General features: G+C 43.3%; 1 protein-coding gene across 2 annotated transcripts in view; it reads left to right on the top strand.

Annotated features, from left to right (window-relative positions):
* Positions 1-20,298, top strand: part of FBLN1 (fibulin 1) — a 338,157-nt gene that overhangs the window by 104,615 nt on the left and 213,244 nt on the right. For both annotated transcript variants that reach the window (XM_033951176.1, XM_033951177.1), the window contains exons 5-7: positions 5,888-5,947; positions 10,846-10,947; positions 16,192-16,329. In XM_033951176.1, coding sequence (XP_033807067.1) covers positions 5,888-5,947; positions 10,846-10,947; positions 16,192-16,329 — 300 coding nt within the window. The remainder of the gene's footprint in view (positions 1-5,887; positions 5,948-10,845; positions 10,948-16,191; positions 16,330-20,298) is intronic.

Below are 20,298 nucleotides of genomic sequence, written 5' to 3'. Positions count from 1 at the left end.
AAGCAAACAAATTACACAAAAAACAACCTACATTTCATGCCCACATGTTGACCCCGCCAAATTCTGGACAAAGACAGACACCATAATCCACAACTCACAATGGAACATCCTAAGTACAACAACCCTAGATGAACTAGCCCCAGAACAATCAAAACAAGAATACATAGAAAATCCGACAAATGGTTTGACAATGAATTACTCCAACTCAAAAGAAAGTGCAGACAACTAGAAAGAAAATGGAATAAAAGTAGCCAAGATTCCACAAAAGTAGAATGGAAAATATTCACCAAAACTACAAACAAAAGCTGAAAGAAAAAGGAAAGACGTACTACACAAAGCAAATAGGACACAAAAAAGATATTCCAGTTACTAAAAGAACTCACAGACACGTCGCCATATCTGACCACTAACAACTACCCCCCTCCCTCAGCCACCGCGTTAGCCACATTCTTCAAAAATAAGATCGCTAATATCAGATCCACGTTCAATGATACACCGACTCACCTAGAAGAAATCTCAACTTCTCCCACAGAAAAAGAATCGATAGCAGCAAACAGAACCTGGTCCCACTTCTCACCTATACAATGGTCAGACTTCAACAAACTATATAACAAATGCAGTCATGCAGCCTGCGATCTTAATCACTGCCCACCATACCTACTGAAAAACTCCAGTACGATTTTCTGCACTCTGCTCCTACAATGGATACAAACCCTACTCACTGACGGCCATTTCCCACAATACCTCAGCGAAATCATCATAACTCCAATCCTAAAAGACCCTAAGGGAGCAACAGACCAACCATCTAACTATAGACCTATAGCCTCAATCCCACTATACGTCAAATTAATGGAAGGCCTAGTAGCTAAAGCCCTAAATGCATACCTAGATCACCATAACTTACTCCACCCCACGCAATCCGGCTTCAGAACCAATTACAGCACAGAGACCCTACTAGGAACACTCATGGACATCGCGAGACAACACCTCTGCACTGGAAAAAAAAATGATGATCATACAACTAGACCTCTCTGCAGCCTTTGATCTAGTAGGCCACGACATCCTCTTATAAACTCTAGATGCAATAGGAATTACAGGAAAAGTTCTAACATGGTTTAAAGGATTCCTACAATCCAGAACTTATAGAGTAAAAACAAAGAAAAATCGGAACCCTGGTCCAACCCATGTGGAGTGCCACAAGGATCTCCCCTATCTCCCACACTCTTCAACCTATACATTGCCTCCCTAAGTTCCTACCTAGATAAACTAGGCATTACCTCCTACATCTACGCAGATGACATCACCATACTCATCCCCTTCGACCAACTTGAACCCATCCATGACATGCACAATACACGAAACACTTGAAACAGTAGCAACATGGATGAAAGAACACAAACTAAAACTTAACCCGGACAAAACAAACTTCATCCTCCTTGAAAACTGCAAAACCCCAACCTTGACAAACATAGAAATTAATTCGATCTCATACCCAATACTTCCCACGCTAAAACTCCTCGGAGTGCTGATAGATAGAAATTGCACCATGCAACCACAAATCAACAAAATTATAAAAACATCATTCGCCACTATGAGAAACCTTCGACAACTCAGAAAATTCTTCGACAGAAAACAATTCCAACTGGTAGTTCAATCTCTAATCCTAGGCCTAATAGACTACTGCAACATTCTATATCTCCCCTGCCCAACAACAAAGATAAAACAACTCCAAACAGTACAAAACACAGCCCTAAGACTTATCTACTCTCTCTGAAAAAGTACGACCACATCACGGAGGCCTACCATGACTCACACTGGCTCCCAATTCAAGCCAGAATACAATTCAAATTCCTTTGCCTACTTTTCAAAGCCATAAATGGAATCAGCCCTTCCTACTGGAACAATCAACTAACTCATTCCACCGCAATCAGACACAGGAAACCCACACAATATTCGCACACCCGCCAACCAAAAAGGTCAAACGAAAAAAAATATATGACAACCTACTGGCCACCAAAGCAGCGACCCTGGACCGACAACTTGCCAATCTGCTGACTTCAACGACAGACTACAAAACCTTCAAAAAGAAACAAAAACCTTACTCTTCAAAAAACACATAAAACCAATTATAACTTTACCAACAAATTTCCAAACTCCACCGACACCTACACCCTAAGCCTTAGCAAATTAGAAAACTTTACCATATAAGCTTATGTATTAAGATCATAACAATTCTTATGTAATCCGCCTTGAACCGCAAGGTAAAGGCGGAATAGAAGTCACTAATGTAATGTAATGTAATTTGATATACCGCTTGTAAGTGAGTATTAAGTGGCTTACAATACCATTACATTAGAAGCGAAGGTCACAAAAACAATTTACGTTGAAGAAAGAAGTTACATGATTAATCCATCAAAAGAGAGAAGAGAGGTAAACTAAACTAACTAAACTAAACCTTAAGTTTGTATACCGCATCATCTTCACAATCGTAGAGCTCGGCACGGTTTACAGGAAATGGTGTAGAAAAGGAACTCCAAAGAGGGTAATAGGACAGTGAAGAGAAAGTTTAGAGGGACTTAGTATAGCAAGGAGGAGGACATATTACATTTTTGAGAATAGCCAGGTTTTCAGATGTTTTCAGAAAAGTTGGAGGACGCCCAGATTCCGAAGTGGGGCAGAAAGGTTATTCCAGAACACGGTGCATCTGAAGGAGAGGGATGCGCCTAGTTTTCCTGAAAGGGATATGTCTTTTAATGAGGGGAAGGATAGTTTGAATTGTTGGGTGGCTCTGGTGATATTGGGATTCGAGGAATTCCAAGATAGTGGGAAAAGGGGAGGAAGGATGCCATGTAGGATCTTGAAGGTTAGGCAGGCGCATTTAAAGTGGACCCTGGAGACTACTGGAAGCCAGTGAAGTTTGGACAGGAGTGGGGAGACATGGTCAAATTTACAATTTGCGAAGATTAGTTTAGCCGCAGTGTTCTGGATCCGCTGAAGTCTTTGAAGGCTTTTCTTTGTCAGGCTTAAGTAGATGGAGTTACAATAGTCCAATCTGGAGAGGATGATGGATTGTACAAGGATAGCAAAGTGTTGATGATGGAAACAGTATCTTGCCTTCCTCAGCATGTGAAGGCTGAAAAAGTATTTTTTTACCAAGGAGTTGAGGTGGTCATTGAAGGATAGTGTAGAGTCAATGATGATGCCCAGAACTTTGCTAGAGAACTCAAGCTGCAGTGTGGTGCCCGAGGGCAGAGGGATGAGGGTGGGTAGCTGATCTAATTTTGGGCAGAGCCAAAGTAGTTTTGTTTTGGAATCGTTTAGTTTCATTTGTACGGTGAGGGCTCAGGATTGGAGGCTTGTTATACATGAGGAAATGTTCTCAGAGAGGTTGGTGAGGTTTGAGTCGGTCTCGAGGAGGACAAGGATGTCATCAGCATAAGTATAAAGTGTTTCCAGGGGGGAAAGGTGGAGGAGTTTCAGGGAGGATATATAGATGTTGAAGAGAATAGGGGATAAAGGTGAGCCCTGTGGGACTCCGCAAGTCGGTTTCCAAGGAGAGGATGAGGTGCCGTTCATATTAACAGTGTAAGAGCGGGAGCGTAAGAATTTCGAGAACCAGTCTAGGACTGTAGAGTTAATGCTATTCTCAGAAAGTTGAAAAATAAGAATATCTTGATGGAAAATGTCAAATGCTGCAGAAAGGTCGAATTGTAGAAAAACAGCAAACTTATTACGAGAATGAAGTTGTTGAACCTTTGAGATTAGTGAGGCCAATAGGGTTTCGGTGCTGAAGTTGGGTCTAAAGCCATATTGGTAAGGAAGGAGAATGGAGAATCTCTCTAAATAGGATGAGAGTTGGGTAGATATGATGGACTCTAGCTTCTTGGTCAGGAGGGGAATATTTGCTATTGGGCGGTAGTTGGAAGGTGAGGAGGGGTCTAGGTCAGCTTTTTTCAGTAGTGGGGACAGGGCAATATGACCCATTTTTGCAGAAAATAGGCCAGACATTAGGGCAGAGTTTATAAGTTTGGTAAGAGATGAGATGGCCTGTGCGGGAATATTCTCATATAGGTAGGAGGGGAATGGGTCCAAGGCGCAGTTGCAGGCTTTCAGTTTGAAGAAGAGTTTAGAGACCTGGGATTCGGATACATGCTCAAAGGCAGTCCAGGATCTGTCAGCTGGGATAGGGTTGGAGACAGTTAGGGTAGGGTTGGAGTCGGAGGGTATCAGGGAGTTGTAAGAAACTGCTGGTGGGAAGGAGCATCTTAAGGTGGTGACCTTTTCATTGAAGAACTTTGCTAGATCGTCAGCTGATGGAGAGGAGGGGGCGTGATAGTCGTTTTTAGAGGTTAAGGAGCGCCAGATGTTAAACAATGCATTACTTTGGTTGTTGGATCTGGAGATGTTTTCACCGTAGAAGTTTTTCCTTGCTTTTTTAGTACTGTATTGTAGAACTTGATATTGACCCTCCAGGACTGTTTGTCCATAGGGGATTTAGATTTTTTCCATTTGCGCTCCAGTGCTCGACATTTCTGCTTCAGTTCTCTGTGATATGGAAGGTACCAAGGGGCTTTACAGGAGTAGGAGACAGTTTTAGTGGAAAGAAGGGCGAGGGAGTGGTAGGTGGTCTCGGAGAGGGTGACCCAATTGTGCCAGATGGTTTCTTGGGATTGCAGGCATAGGAGTGGAGGAGAATTGATTGAGAAATTTGGTCCAGAACAGTTCACTCGCAATTTTTTTGCGGAAAGTAATGGGATTTGTGCGGGGTGGGGACTCAAAGTGTGACATGAAAATGGGGAGACAGAAAGCCCCTAAGAAGTGGTTGGACCAAGGGACGTGTTCCCAGCGGGTGTCATCGACTGAAGTTTTGTAATCTGTAAGATCAAGGAAGCTGATGATATCTAGTGTGTGTCCCTTTTCATGGGTTGGAAAGGAGGTGGGGAGGGGAAACCTAGAGAGGTGAGGAAGTTATTAAATTCAGTCGTATCCTTGTTGGTGATGTCATCTAGGTGGAGATTGATATCCCCAATGATCAGTATTCTTTGAAATTTGAGGAAGGCGTTTGATATGGTCTCGAGAACTAGCTCGGAGAATTTGTTCCAGGGGGTTGGTGGATGATATAGTAGCAGAATGCCCAATGGGTGAGGGTGGAGATCATCGTTGACTGAAACTAGCATATATTCTAGTGAGGTGTGGCTACTTTTTTCGAGGAGCTGGACATCGAAGAATGATTTGTAGAGGAGTGCCAGGCCACCTCCTTTTCCATTAGTTCTGGGGGAGAAGAGGTCTTGGTAACCATGGTAACCGAGATCATTTTGTGTAAATAAATCGTCTTTTTCAATCCAAGATTCCATAATGCATAAGAATCCAGGGTTAAGATCCTGAAGTAGGTCCTTCAAAATTTGAGTCTTTTTGCATGCGGATCTGGCATTGCAAAGTAAGGGGGCGTTGCAATGTAAGGGGGCAATAGAGAGTGTGTGAGAGCAAGAGAAGAGGTGACATATCTTGTTGAATGAAATGTAACTCTTTTGGCCATTTTTCTGACAAAGAAAAAATACATTTAAAGGACTTAGGGGCCCTTTTAGAAAATTAATGTGAAGTTAGGTAATAGATTGTGCTAATTCACATAGTGTTACTGCATCCATTTGCTAATGCAGTGGCTTGACACTATTTCGTATATTCACTGCACTGCATGAAAAGGAAGAGGGAATAAATGCAGACAAGGCACAGCAGCCTACCACATGTTAACTGTTTAGTGTTTAGGTAATATTTTTACTAAACTTGAAGTAAATGGTTTTCATAATATAGAATTTATGGCACTTCAAATGAGCTTCCTTGCTGAATACGCAAAGATCTGTTATAACATCAGTATTATTGTCTTAAACAGCTCCTACACTAGTGGAAGAAGTTGATAGTGATGATCCTTATCAAGATGATCTCTGCAGAGGTAAGAGAATTCTTTGGATTTTGTTCAAAGTTTTCAGTAGTAGCTCAAGGTGAGTTACATTTTAAATATAGCAGGCATTTCTCTGCCCCCAGGCGACTTATAATCAAATTCTGTACCTAAGGCAATGGAGGATTAAACGTCTTTCCCAAAGTCACAGAGAACTGTAGGTTATGAGCCTGAATTCCCTGGTTCTTTTACTACTACTCTATATTTGCTTGCTATTCTGTTTACTTTGGCCTGTGACTTGGGTAGCAGTGTTAATGGTTGAGCTGGTTAAATATAGGTTCACTATGGTGGTAAAACACTCAAACTTGCAGAAAGAAAGAAAGAAAAACAAGCTCTCACTCTGTGGTAGGCTGTGATGGCCCACAAACCTTTAGAACAGCAAAGGTTCACATTTCTATTTGAGCATGCAGTCTGGAAAGAGGCAATAAGAGATGGAAGGCCAAAAGAGGAAGAGCAAACCAAATGCACACCTCCTGTTAAAAAAAGATATACAGTGTGTGTATATATATGTATATATATATATATGTATATATAGTCAAACCTTGGTTTGCGAGCATAATTAATTCTAGAAGCATGCTTGTAATCCAAAGCACTTGTATATCAAAGTGAATTTCCCCATAGGAAATAATGGAAACTCAGACAATTCGTTCCACAACCCTAAAACTTTAATAGAAAATACTATATGTACTTGTATTGCAAGACCTCGCTCACTTAGAACAGTCACTACACTTCTACAGCGTCAGAGAGAGAAGAACCATTGGCTCACTTGTGATGATGTGACACGTGTATACTGTATGTACTCGTATTGCAAGACTTTGCTTGTTTAGAACAGTCACTACTCTCCTGCATCATCGAAGAGAGAAGAACCATCGACTCAGTTGTGATGTGTGTAAACTATATGTACTTGTATTGCAAGGCATTGCTTGTATATCAGGTTAAAATTTAATAAAATGTTTTGCTTGTTTTGTAAAACACTTGTAAACCAAGTTACTTGCAATCCAAGGTTTTACTGTCAATCCAAGGTTTTAGAGGTCAATATATATATATATATACAGTGTTCTCCCCAGAAATTTTTTTCAGCCAGGTGGCATGAAAAAGTCGCCGGGTGGGGCGGGATGGGGAAATTTGGTGGTTAGAATAGGGTCATTAAATCCAGTGACGTACCTAGTATATATGACAGCCAGTGCTAATCATTTTTAACAACCCTCTCCTCTATATAAAAAAGTTATTTTTTAGTAATAATCCATGAGTCACACAACAAGGGTACACCTAGGACAAGGCAGGATCTTAAACACTGCAGTGAACACTAGAACACCAACACACACACTGTAAAACTAAACAAATCAGATCCTGCACAATCAATTGATCCTGTACAGTCGATGCCAACAGAAAACCATGTCCTTTTCATACACACAGAACGCAGATACACCCTTGCCCAATATGGAATAATCACAAAATAAAAATAAAAATATGTAGACAAAAATTAAACTGAACCACCAAGAAACCAGAATCTGCCACCACAAAAACAGTGACACTTGTCCCCTAATACTGTGCAAAATATAAAGACAGTAAATGTAAATTTGAAAAAATTGATACATAACAATCACCGCTTTACAAATTAACAAATGAAAATAAAACATAAATTGAAGATAAGAATATACCATTTTATTGGGCTAATCAATTTTTCAATTAACTTTCAGAGGCCACAGCCTCCTTCTTCAGGTCCATATAGTATATTGCTGTTACATTATACTGTCCTGACCTGAGAAAGGGGGTTTTGGTCTCTAAAAGTTAGTAAAAAATGTATTAAAATAAGTCCAGTAAAAAGATTACCTTATTTTCTGTTTCTAAAAGTTTTATCAATACAACTACAATATTATTTTATTCTAAAGCAACAAAAAATATTTTTTCTATCTTTTGTCGTTTCTGCTTTAATCATTTTGTCTTCACTCTCTTCTTTCTAGCCAGCATCTGTCCTCTCTCTGTCATCCATGCAACATCAGCCCTTTCCATTCACTGTCTGCCCTCTCCCTGTTCCATATGATATCTTCCCTCTTTCTATGCTCCTTCCATAAACTGTCTATCCTGTGCCCCGTCTCTCCTTTGTACATAATTGATTTCAGCTCTGCCAGCTCTCCATTTTTCTCTCTCTGTCACCACCTCCTCTTCTCCTTTCTTTCCTTCCCACCCCACGGGCTGGCATCTGTCTCCTTCCCTTCCCCGATTCCCTGGCATCTCTCTCCTTTTCTTCCATCTCTCCCTCCCCCTCCATGCCCTGGCATCTCCTTTCATTCCTTCCTTTCCCACCCTCCCCCATCTTCCTTCTCCCTTTCTTTCTCCCTCCAGTTGCGTGCAGCAATTCTCTCCACCCTCTGCTCCCTTTCCTCCTTCTGTCACCCCATCCCCAGTCATGAACTTCTTCGGGCAGCAGCATTCACAATTTGCTGCTTTTGCCGGCTTCGGGCCTTCTCTGTTGGATTCTACCTTCATGGAAACAGGAATTAGGCAGGACTTGGCAGAGAGGAAGGCCTGAAGCTGGCAACAGCAGCAAATTGTAAACACTGCCCAAAGAAGTTAATGACGCTAGGCCTTGGAGCAACCAGAGCAGCCCACTTCTCCCCCCCCCCCACCACCCCGCTGACCCTCCTATCTCTCCCTTCCATACGAACCCCACCATGAGATGACCGACAAACCTCCCTCCAGGAGCATTGGCAGCTGCAGCAATCTAAACAGTTATAGCTATAATACCAAGAAAATTGCTTCATTAATAAACAATAATAGCAAATTTTAAGAAAAAGGGAGCTTTGTAATCAGTGATTTTGAGGGACCCCAGGAAGGGCTTTCAAATTTTTAAAAAAAATTATTTTCTGATCAAGTACAATCAAATTCATGGGGAAAACTTCAATTCAGTTTTTCCAACTTTAGATTTTTCTGAACAGCCTATGAAAGCAGACATAGAAGATTGGCTCAGCCTTCTGGGCAGGACAATGTGATGGTGACACTTCTCACTCACCGTTTGTCCTTTTGTGGGAGGAAGGCCCAGCTGTGAAAAGGAGGAGCAGGAAAAAGGGAGTGGGGGGCTCTGAAAATGACAATGAAGAAAAAGCAAATTCTGTAGTGACAGTAAAGGAGAGGTAAAAGACTGCTCAGTTTGGCTCTTCTGAGCTGCCAAAAAAACAAAACAAAACTCCAGCTGAAATAACTACCAAGAAAACAGCAGTATTAACAAGGGGGCTTGCAATAATTTCCATTAAGATGGCAATTCGTTAGTGCACTTTTTAAACGAATTATTTATAGCAGTACAGCCACTCTGCTCACACTTTTATTTTGAAATTCAGCTGTTTATAAGTAATAAAAAACCCATATACACCCCCAACAACCCCACGGGGCCTGATACCTTCTCACTCTGGCCACTTTCTACCCCCACTCTCGCGCTTCCCGTGCACCTGCGTTGTAGAAATGATTGAGCACGCCGGTCTCACCAAAGTCCAGTTTGTTGAAGTGCAGCGGCTGTCACACTCTCGCACGCCTCCTGCAGGCACTGCAGCACTACCGCTGGGCTCGCCTCATTGATTACATAAGGCCACCATCATCCTCCTGCTGCTACTGCCTGCGCCAGTAAAGTGCTGGCTGTGGTAACCACAGCCGATGGCCCCTCACTGCACCACTTCAAAAAACTAAGGAGCGATGTAGAGAAGTGCTGCCGGGTCCTGCCTTCGCGGAAACAGAAAGTAGGCAGGACCCAGCAGCAAGAGCAACAAATTGTAAGTTTCCCGCCCGGGAACTCATGCTCCAGGGCTCTGACGTGTGTGCCGGTTTTCCTTCTCTTCCCCCCCCCTCCCCGCCCCGGACATAACTTCCAGTTTCGGAGGGAAGAGAAGGGAAGCCGGCACACACGTTAGAGCCCTGGAGCATGAGTTCGCTACGGGCTAAGGCGGGAAACTTACAATTTGTTGCTCTTGCTGCTGGGTCCTGCCTACTTTCTGTTTCCGCGAAGGCAGGACCCGGCAGCATTTCCCCCAATAGAGCCCCGGAGCATAAGCTCGCTACGGGCTGAAATCTCCAAGCCGTTTTTTTTTTTTAATGTTCAGCAGCAGATGATAGCCAGGCGCTTGTCTAAATTAGCTGGGCGGACCGCCCAGCTAAAAGGCCCTAGGGAGAACACTGTATATATATATATATATATATATATACCTCTAAGACACCTGAAATGCATCTGTGAACTTATCAACACATTATCAAAAAGTATTCATAAAGGACATGTTCTTAAAAAAAAAAAGATGTAACTTAGGAAGTGGTGTTATAAATGGGGGGGTTTTTCTTCTTTTTCTGCATTAATTGAACAGTTTTTTTAAAAATTAATCTTTATTTGCATTTATTACATAAATTACAAATATTAGTTATATCTCATATCAATTTAAAGAAATAAAATAAACAACTAAACAATCATGATCTAGTCCATGTCATTAGGGCTATTTTGTACCTTAAAATAAGGAAATAAGAAATGATATAAAAAAACAGGCATAACAAAAACTAATTATTTATCACACTTTATTCTCAACCACAAAATTGGTTTCTAATAACTTCTGAGGCAAACTTTTATCTTTAAAAAAATTCTCTAATTTAACTGGATCAAGAAAAACATGTTTATCCATTCCCTTTGTTACTAAACATTTACATGGGAATTTTAGAAAAAAAAAATGTACAGTTTTGAATATGATATAGCATTAGAATTAACAATAGAAAAGTTGTGTCTTTCTACCTTAAATACACATACTTTCAATGTGAGTAGAGACTTGAAATTTCAGTACATACTACTGACTGTGTGAAAATAAGAGGAACTAGATTTGGTTTAGTTTATTCTGATTTTATTTCAATTCCTCTTATTTCAGGAGCTGGTCCCTGCAAACAGCAGTGCAGAGATTTGGGCTCCAATGTTGTCTGTTCCTGTTTTGTGGGATACCAGCTTCAGCCTGATGGTGTTTCTTGTGAAGGTAAGATCAGGTTGTGGTTGGAGCAGTGAACTGAGAACTGGTAAGCGAAAATTAAAATCTCACTGCTGTTCTTTGACCCAGATTCTCAAAAACTTTAAAGCCATCGCTAAACTGTTTACCTACAGTTTAGCTTGTATGCATTTTAACGGCAGATTATCAAAATGGATTATCTCTGTCAATAGTGCGCTCCGACAATGAAATGCAAATGAACTATTCAACATTGAAATGAGCCCTCTGGTGGATTCTTAAAAAAATGCCGAGCTATTTTCTAAAAGTGGCATCGGATTTTTATGACAAAAATAAGTGACTGGTCCAGATGCCCATTCTCTCTCCCACTGCATCACAACACTTTTCCTCTGCAATGGCAGAAACCCCCCCAAACAGCGGCAACACCCCTGCAGCGGGAGAGATGGCCACCATTCAGCTGTGCGTACCACCCGCAGTGGAAGAGATGCCCATTCTCCTCACTGCCAAGAAACTTGCCACCGCTCTGTGCATCTATGTGGAGGTAAGGGAGAGGGGCATTGGAGGTGGGGTGAGGTCACTTGGCAGTGGAGAGAGTGGGCATCTCTTCTGCGGGCGGTGCTTGTGGCTGAGTGTTGGCAGGTGTCATGGCAGCGGGGAGAGTGGGCATCTCTCCTGCTGCGGGCAGTGCTTGTGGCTGAGTGTTGGCAGGTGTCATGGCAGCGGGGAGAGTGGGCATCTCTCCCGCTGTTGTTGTAGCTGCAAACTCACAAGACAGAGATATAAAGGAGTCATTTAAGATTAATATTCAGAATGCATCAAGAGGAGGCCAAGTCCCAGTAAAACTAGCAATGTTACTTTGTTTGAACTCTATTATTTCTTCGTATTTTCTGATGGTACAGAGATGATTCCATCATTCATGAAAGTTAAGTTTAGAATTATCCTTCTAGTTACATATAATGTGATGGATAGCTAAAGCAATCATAATATCAAATGTTTTTGTGGATGATGGTGGAATTGAGATATCTGGGTTTGAAGAGCGCAATATGATGGTTTTATAGGATATAGGTAAATTGCTATCTATGTGACTGATAGAGAGAATTCTTGTCCATATGCCCGACCAATAAATTTGTAGATTAGAACATGCAAAAAGGAGATGTAAGAACGTACCAGGTTGCTGAAGGCAAGACCGACATAGCCCAGAAGAAGATGAATGTGAAAACTTGGCAATTTTAGTAGGGATCCAATAGGCCTTATGCAAAGTAAAGTATTTTTCACTCCATAAGATGCACTTTTTCCACCCCCAAAAAGGGGATGGAAAAGGGTGTGTGTCTTATGTAGCGAATATACCTTCCCCGCCCCCCCCCCCCTGCATTCTGCTGCTGCTCATATCAACCACTGCTGGTGTTGCTCGCTGCCCTCTTACCCGCTCGCTGCTGCAGGAAAAGAAGAGAAGGGATGGCGGCATGCATTCGGGCCAACAAGTATTGCCCCAACGTCAATTCTGATGTCGGAGAGAAGGTCCGGGACAGCCAATCGCTGGCCTGGACCTTATCACCGACGTCAGAATTGACATCGGGAGAAGGCTTGTGGGCCCAATTGCACGCCACTGGCCCTTCCCCGCTTTTCCGTGTCGGTAGTGGCGTTGGCATTGGGTGTGCACATTGAGTGCGCTGCGGTCCAGGAGTGCAGGAGCCTCGTTTTGGTCGGAAGAGCCTGCTGTTTGGATTTCCATCGAGGGATCTCTCACGGGATTTTCGGGCTCCTGGGACGTCGGCAATGCTCCAGTTCCTGCGGTGTAGCCTTGAGGATCTTGACAGCCCATTCCTGTGGCAAGTTCAGTGTGTGTGTGTGAGCTTGGTGCAGGACGGCTTGGGAGGTGAGCCTCTGGTTATTTGGGGTAGTGGGGTGTTGGTAGGTTGGGGTTTACCAGGGTTTGGTGAAGGGGTTTTTTGTTCTCCTTATGGCGCCTGCTAAAAAGTCTGGTTCCAGGGGAAGGAGGGATGGTGGAGCTTGGAGGGGTTATTCTGCAGTGGTGACAGTGCCTGTTGGCGAACCAGGGAGGAGGAATCGGCGTGGCAGGGAGGAAGGTAGGCTTCGTGGAGTTGCGGCAGGAGTGGACGAGCGGCGGACCAGGGAGGAGGAATCGGTGCACCAGGGAGGAAGGCAGGAGGGAGGAAGGAAGGCAGGCAGGCTTCTGTTTGGGAGGGAGGAAGGACATAGGCTGGAAGGGAGTGAGGGGGAGGGGGAAAGAACTCAGGACATAGGAAGGAAGGAGGGAGGGATTAGAAAGAGACAATTCGTGACCTTAGAATTACAGGGTTCTAAGTGACAATTTTCAGTATTTTTAACTCCGATGACTTCCAGGTTCTATCTGACATGTAGATGTTACAACATTCACGAGGATTTATTGCAACTTAACCGTTCCTTCATTTCATAAGAAATTACATGGTTCTATGTACAAAAATTAGTCTATCATGGTATTATAAGGTTCTAACTGCGGTACAGTTAGAACCATGTAATTCTAAGGTCGCGAATTGTTGGGCCTAAGGAAGGAATGAAAGAAAGAAAGAACTTAGTGCAGTGGTCTCAAACTCAAACCCTTTCCAGGGCCACATTTTGGATTTGTAGGTACTTGGAGGGCCTCAGAATAAATAGTTAATGTCTTTGTAAAGAAATGACAATTCTGCATGAGATAAAACTCTTTATAGTTTATAAATCTTTACTTTTGGCTAAGTCTTAATAATAATATTGTCATTTATAGCTAAAGAGACATATGATCAAGAAACTGTTTTATTTTACTTTTGTGATTATGATAAACATACCGAAGGCCTCAAAATAGTACCTGGCGGGCTGCATGTGGCCCCTGGGCCGCGAGTTTGAGACCACTAATCTAGTGCAACCAGAAATCACCAGACAACAAAGATATAGGATTTCAATTTAGTGATCAAAATCTGTCTGCTGTAGTTTATTTGTCTATTTTTCTAGGGGGCTGGGTTCAGAGGCACAATTTGGTTCAGAATATTTTTTTCTTGGTTTTTCCTCCTCTATCTTATGGAGTATCTTATGGTGTATCTTATGGAGCGAAAAATACAGTATGTAGCTTGACAAATGGCCAAAAGGAATTTCAGTTTATTTCTCCAGGATTTAGATTCAGTTCTACCAATCAGAGTAACTTAATAAAAAGTCACTAAGGTTGCCTGTTTAACTCTGTCTACCTTTCCCCAAGTTTAAAAGCAATTTTCTAGCAAATACCAGTGAAGTTCTTTCACCCTCGAAGTCCTCTCACAGCACCTCTTCTGTGTTGAGAACAATTCAGCCCTGGTTTACTTATCTGTTTGTACTTTCTTGTTGACTCACACTGCAATTAGTGTACTAGTAGGGCCCTTTGATTGACAGATAACTGAACACAGTATTTTTCTTCTTATAAAGAAGACCCTTGCAAAAAGGTTCTCTGTAAAGGTTACTTTTTTTAGCAAATAATTTTAAATAGATATACCTAAGTATTACCCTACCTTGTTTTCTGTTTGTATTGATAGAGATTTATTTTAAATGGTTACGGTAAGCTGCGCTCTAAAGTAAAACAAACCTATAAACCAGGGGTGCCCACACTTTTTGGGCTTGCGAGCTACTTTTAAAATGACCAAGTCAAAATGATCTAGCAACAATAAAAATGCTAAACATATATATATATATATATATATACACACACACACCGAGTGTACTTTGTATTTATGTTCAAATATTTTTTTATTATACAGCCCCCCTCCCCCAAAGGCCTGACCCCCCCTGAAGGTATGCACATTCCCCCTCAAAGGTTGACCCCCCTGAAGGCCTGCACTACCCCTTGAAGGACTGCACTTCCCCCCCCCCCCCCCCCCCGAAGGCCTACCCTCCCCACATCCATTTACCTAATTCCAGCAGGGAGCAGTCTGCAGAGAGGATCGCTGGTACTTTAGCGATCCTTGCAGGTTGCCATAGGCCTCAGGAGCTGTCTTCCCTCTGCCCCAAGCCTGTCTCTGACTTAGAGGAGGGGCAGGACCACGGCAGAGGGAAGACAGCTCCTGAGGCCTATGGCAACCTGTAAGAATTGCTAAAGTACCACCTGCCACCGGCCGTCTCCCATTCGTCCCCTTTGGAGATCCCCACAGGAATAAGGAAATTAAATTAATAGAATACTTAGGCACAGAAAAACAAAGAAATACTTCCAAGAACTGCCCCATAAGAACTGCCTGTCACAATGCTCATTAGTGGAACTGAATAAAAGACAAGTACAATGGATTTAGAAGGGGGACGATCCGCCCGGGTGCATGGCTTGGAGGGGTGCACAGCCGGCCAGGTCCGGGTCATCCTGCCTTTCTTTTCCCCCGGTCCGCGCTCGGGGCTTGCGCCTGCCTGGTCCCGCGCCGACGCTCGAATGGTGCCGTCAACTCCCGCGAGTCTCGCGATAACCAACAGCACCATTTGGGCGGCGGGTGCGAGCCCCGTGCGCAGACCGGTGGAAAGGAAGGGCAGGAGGACCCGGACGGCTGTGCATCCCTCCAAGCCGTGCACCCGGAGCGGGAGCGGACAGCCCCACCTCGGTACGCCACTGATTGGGAGGCCGATTTGGGGGTTTTTTAAATTGTATATCGGGCAGCATTAGGCCTCGCTCTTACCTCAATCATTACAGGCGCTTCTATTTCTTGTGATGCGCTGAGCTCCGTCCCCCACCGACCTTCACCCCGCCCTTCCAGCACTCTGATTGGCCAGCGTTCTTTAAGAGGCGGGCCAGTCAGGAGGGGAAAAAAAGAGAAGGGAAGAAGGGAACCTGCTGTGCGATCGACTGGGGTCGACTGAGCGAACGACCTGTCGATCGCGATCGACGCGTTGGGCACCCCTGCTCTGAACTAAGGTTGCCTGCGACTATTGTGTATCTGTGCTCTATAATGATAAATGCTAGCCTATGGAACTGTAAAAGAGACTTTAAAAGCTAAAATAAAAAACCAACCACAACCTATTCCTTAAACTTCTTTTGCTAAATAAATAGAGTAACTTAATATGAAGTCACTGAGGTTATCTATTTATGTCTACCTTTCCCCAAGTTTAAAAACAATTTCCCAGCAAATACCAGTGAGTTCTCTCACAGCACCTCTTTTGGTGCCCAGAGAGTGCCTGATAAGCTCCTATCAGGTACTTTCCGGGCATCAAATTGTAGGCATATTGTGTAATAGAATCGCCATGCTAATGTTTTGGTACTGAATATTGGTTGATTGGACTGTTATACTTCTGTTACCCCAGATATTAATGAGTGCATCATAGGAAGCCACAACTGCAAGGTAGGACAAATATGCATCAATACAGTTGGATCCTTCCGCTGTCAGCGTGACATTGGCTGTGGAACTGGCTATGAACTGACTGAGGACAACCACTGCAAAGGTACGGAGCAACTCAACCTAGTCAACTCAAAATGTTAAAATGTTTTTCACTAATTGCACAGTAGTAAAAGCTGGCATTGTATGCATTGGGAAGGAGAAGTTAACTCTCTTTAATAAAAAAAAATTATGTTTGCATAATTTGATCCATGGTGCAAACCAAAATAATGTTTGTCCTGTCACAGTAGTACTCAAAATGTTACATTTTATTGTTTGTTAGTAGTGTTATATAATCTTTATCCAGATCATGTTTACAAAAAAATATTTGGTAAAGACAGTGTAATGGATAAAGCAAGGTCATAGGGCCCTCTGTAATAATAATTTTTGCCTTCGATACAAATGGGAGAAGACCCTTAATATATCTGGCCCAAAGTCAGGTGTTACCTGATGTAGAGACACAGGGAGATTTTAGACCTAGATGCACTAAAGAGTCTGTTCAGTTTACTGCCGAAAGGAATAATGTACATCTGGCTAAAAATTACAAGGAGTTGGCAGCTTAGTGTCTTAATCACGCTAGAGCAGTGTTCTTCAACCTTTTTACACCCGTGGACCGGCAGAAAAAAAAGAATTATTTTGTGGACCGGCAAACTACTAGGACTAAAATTTAAAAATCCCGTTTCCGCCCCATCTCCGCGAGCTCGGTCCCCACAAATCATCTGATCCCATCCACACAAGCCTCAGTTATGATTTTATATTGAATGTATTTTATTAAAGTATAAAAAGAAACAATATTCTGTAGAATTGTCATTTTATAAATACAAATAATTCAGAGCAAGGATCAACAAAACCCCTGTCTCCCCTCCCCTTCACATATATCCCCTCTACTATCAAGAAAACTGAACAAGCCAAATTATTACAGAATGCTACACAGAAATATCATGCTAACAAAATACTGAAGTAACACATGACAGGAATAGTTTTAGGGGAGTGCAACTAGGGCAACTGCCCCCTGGTCAGAGAGCGCCCTAAGCCAGCTGAAAGCTAAAGAAGCACTGCCTGGGTTTTGCAGTCCCCAGTTATGTCTAACACCAGCTCTAGCAGGATATATATTTCAAATCTGATATATTCTAATCACAAAATAGAAATAAAATTATTTTTTTCTACCTTTTGTCGTCTCTGGTTTCTGCTTTCAATCTTTTTTTCACTCTCTTCCTTCCAGCGTATGCCCTCTCTGTCTCTTCAATCCAGCATCTGCCCCTTCCATCCACTGTCTTTCCTCTCCTCCTTCCATATGGTATCTGTCTTCTTTCTATTGTAGCGTGGCCGGTCCTCAAAGCTCGCAGTAACCGGCTCACGCTCGCAATATTCTCCCCAGCGTGCTTCCCCAAGATGGAGGAAGTCCCTGTTGTGCAAAACTTATCCTATGAGTTTAATCAGAATGGCCTCACACAGGTAAGTTATGAAATAACAAAAATCAAATTTATTGTTCAATTCACAAGTCCAGAAAAAATGCATCAAAAGAAATTGTATTCCAATGGTCTTTGGCAAAAATAACACAAACAAAATATCATAGTAACCAGCCTGGTCTGGATCATGTTCCAAAGTTTCTTAGCAATGTCCCAGGTGTAGCAGAGTCTCTAACAGTCCTTGACTCTCAAACAAAGAAAACTCTGAAAACTATTCATCCTGGTGCTGTGTAAATCCTGTCTCAAGCTTACAGGATATTTACACTTTCTGAATAAGAACCTGCTGCAGTTCCTTCCACAGCAGCACTCTTGGTAAGCAAGAGAAATAAAACTTCTCATACCAGCATACCTTGGGCTAGCATACATTCCCTTAGTTAGCATACTTCAGTAAAATACTTATGCTCAATGGAAATGGAAACTTTCAACAAAACTTAGCACCAAAAAAAAAACAACTTCAAATTAATTAGTTTCCATTTCTTCACCCATTCCCACCTCAGGTAAAGTGCTGTACTCCATAGCTTCACCTTCAGGATTTTCCAAGGTTCTATCCTCTAGTTCAGTGTCCAACATCTCAATGTCCCTTGGCTCAGGGGGACTAGGAGACTCCTTCCACATGAGAGCCTCTCCTCTGTCTCCCCTCCTCTTGGTCAGCCAGCCCTCTAAATGCTGCCAAGCTGCTGTACCACGCCCAGCCCTACTCCGGGGCTGAACTTCCTTCAGCTGTGTTTTCCTTCTCCCCTGCTTAGCCAGCTTGACACAAAATGGAGGATTTAAAGGGCCCTTACCAGCTTTCATCAGGCTGTGTTCTGCCTCAGGTTTAAACACAGCCTGTGCTTCCTGATCTTGCTCTTGTCTATCGGGGATAACATGGTTGGCCCTGACTATTTTCAGGGAGTGATTTTCGTGACTCTTTCCTGGCACAAGGCCGGCATTGGACTCGGGCTTGTGACATACCCTCCCCCTTAAACCATGACCACCCGGGCATGGTCTAACTTCCTCCGGGTTCTCCTGCAAACGGGAAAGCCTGTCCACATTAGTGCTTAAATGACCTGGCCTGTGTACTACATTGAATCTAAATGTTTGGAGGGCAAGGTACCACCGGGTCAGCCTAGCATTGTTGTTTCTCATCGTGTTTAACCACTTGAGAGCTGCATGGTCTGTCACCAATGTGAATTCCTGGCCCTCTAGGTAGTGAACTAGGGTCTGCATAGCCCACTTTGCGGCTAGGCATTCTAGCTCCACTGTGGCGTACTTTCTTTCATTGTCATGAAGCTTACGACTGAGATATAGGATTGGGTGTTCTACTCCCTGCACCTCCTGGCTGAGAATAGCCCCCAATCCGCTCGTGGAAGCATCAGTCTGTAAGATCATGGGTTTAGAGAAATCAACAGCCCTTAGAACTGGCTCTGAACAGAGACATCCTTTCAGGTCTTCCAAGGCCTCCTGTCCTAGCGCTTCCCAGTATAAGGTATCTGATTTATCTTTCTTTAACATGTTCGTGAGTGGAGCCGCTCTGGTAGCAAACTGGGGAATAAACCTTCTATAATAGCCTATAAGCCCCAAGAATCCTCTTAGCTGCTTCTTCGTGACAGGTAAGGGGTAGGACTTAATACACTGGACTTTGTCCACTAGTGGTTTCACCTGACCCCAGCCTACCACATAGCCCAAGTATCTTACCTCCCTCTGTCCCAGAAAACATTTCTTGGGATTGACCGTTAGGCCAGCCTTTCTTAATGACCTCAGGACTGCCGCAACATGTTCCAAGTGCTGAGTCCAATTACTCGAGTGGATGACAATATCATCGAGGTATGCCTCCGCGTAGGGATGGTGGTCCCGCAGCACCTCGTTGACTAGCCTTTGACAAGTTGCAGCAGCGCCATGAAGTCCAAAAGGCATGCGCCTAAATTGGAATAGGCCAGCAGGAGTACTAAAGGCTGTCTTGGGCCTAGCATCTGGCATTAAGGGTATCTGCCAGTACCCTTTCGTTAAGTCAAGTGTGGATAAGTATTGGGCCTGTCCCAAACAGTCCAATAACTCATCCACCCGTGGCATGGGGAAAGCGTCGAATTGTGAGACCTCATTAAGTTGACGGAAGTCTATACAAAATCTAGGGGACCCATCTGCCTTGGGTACAATTACAATCGGACTGCACCATGGGCTAAGTGAGGGCTCAATGACTCCTAAGGTTAACATCTCGTCCACTAGATTTTGTACTAGCTTCTTTTTTTCTTCCGACAACCTATACGGTTTGACCCGCACTATCTTACCCGGTGTAGTAATGATCTCATGTGCCACCACCTCAGTGCGCCCAGGGGTAGCAGAGAACACGTCTTCGAAGGTCTTAATCAATGTCCCTACCTGTTGCACCTGGGCGTCAGAGAGTTCTGTACCTACATTGACCCCTTCTTCCTGAGCAAGGTCTGCCACCTGGGGCCCAAAATCTTCCTCTTGGATTCGTTGTGCTATCAGTGCTAAAGTTTCCCTGTCCTTCCAGGGCTTGAGCAGGTTGATGTGGTAAGTTTGCTCCCGTCCCTTCTCATCTCTAACCTGATAGTCCACCTCATTCA

This window comes from Geotrypetes seraphini, chromosome 7 (assembly GCF_902459505.1).
Source record: "Geotrypetes seraphini chromosome 7, aGeoSer1.1, whole genome shotgun sequence".
NCBI lineage: Eukaryota > Metazoa > Chordata > Amphibia > Gymnophiona > Dermophiidae > Geotrypetes > Geotrypetes seraphini.
The sequence above is the reverse complement of the archived record's forward strand: the minus strand, read 5'-3'. Positions and strand labels throughout refer to the sequence as shown.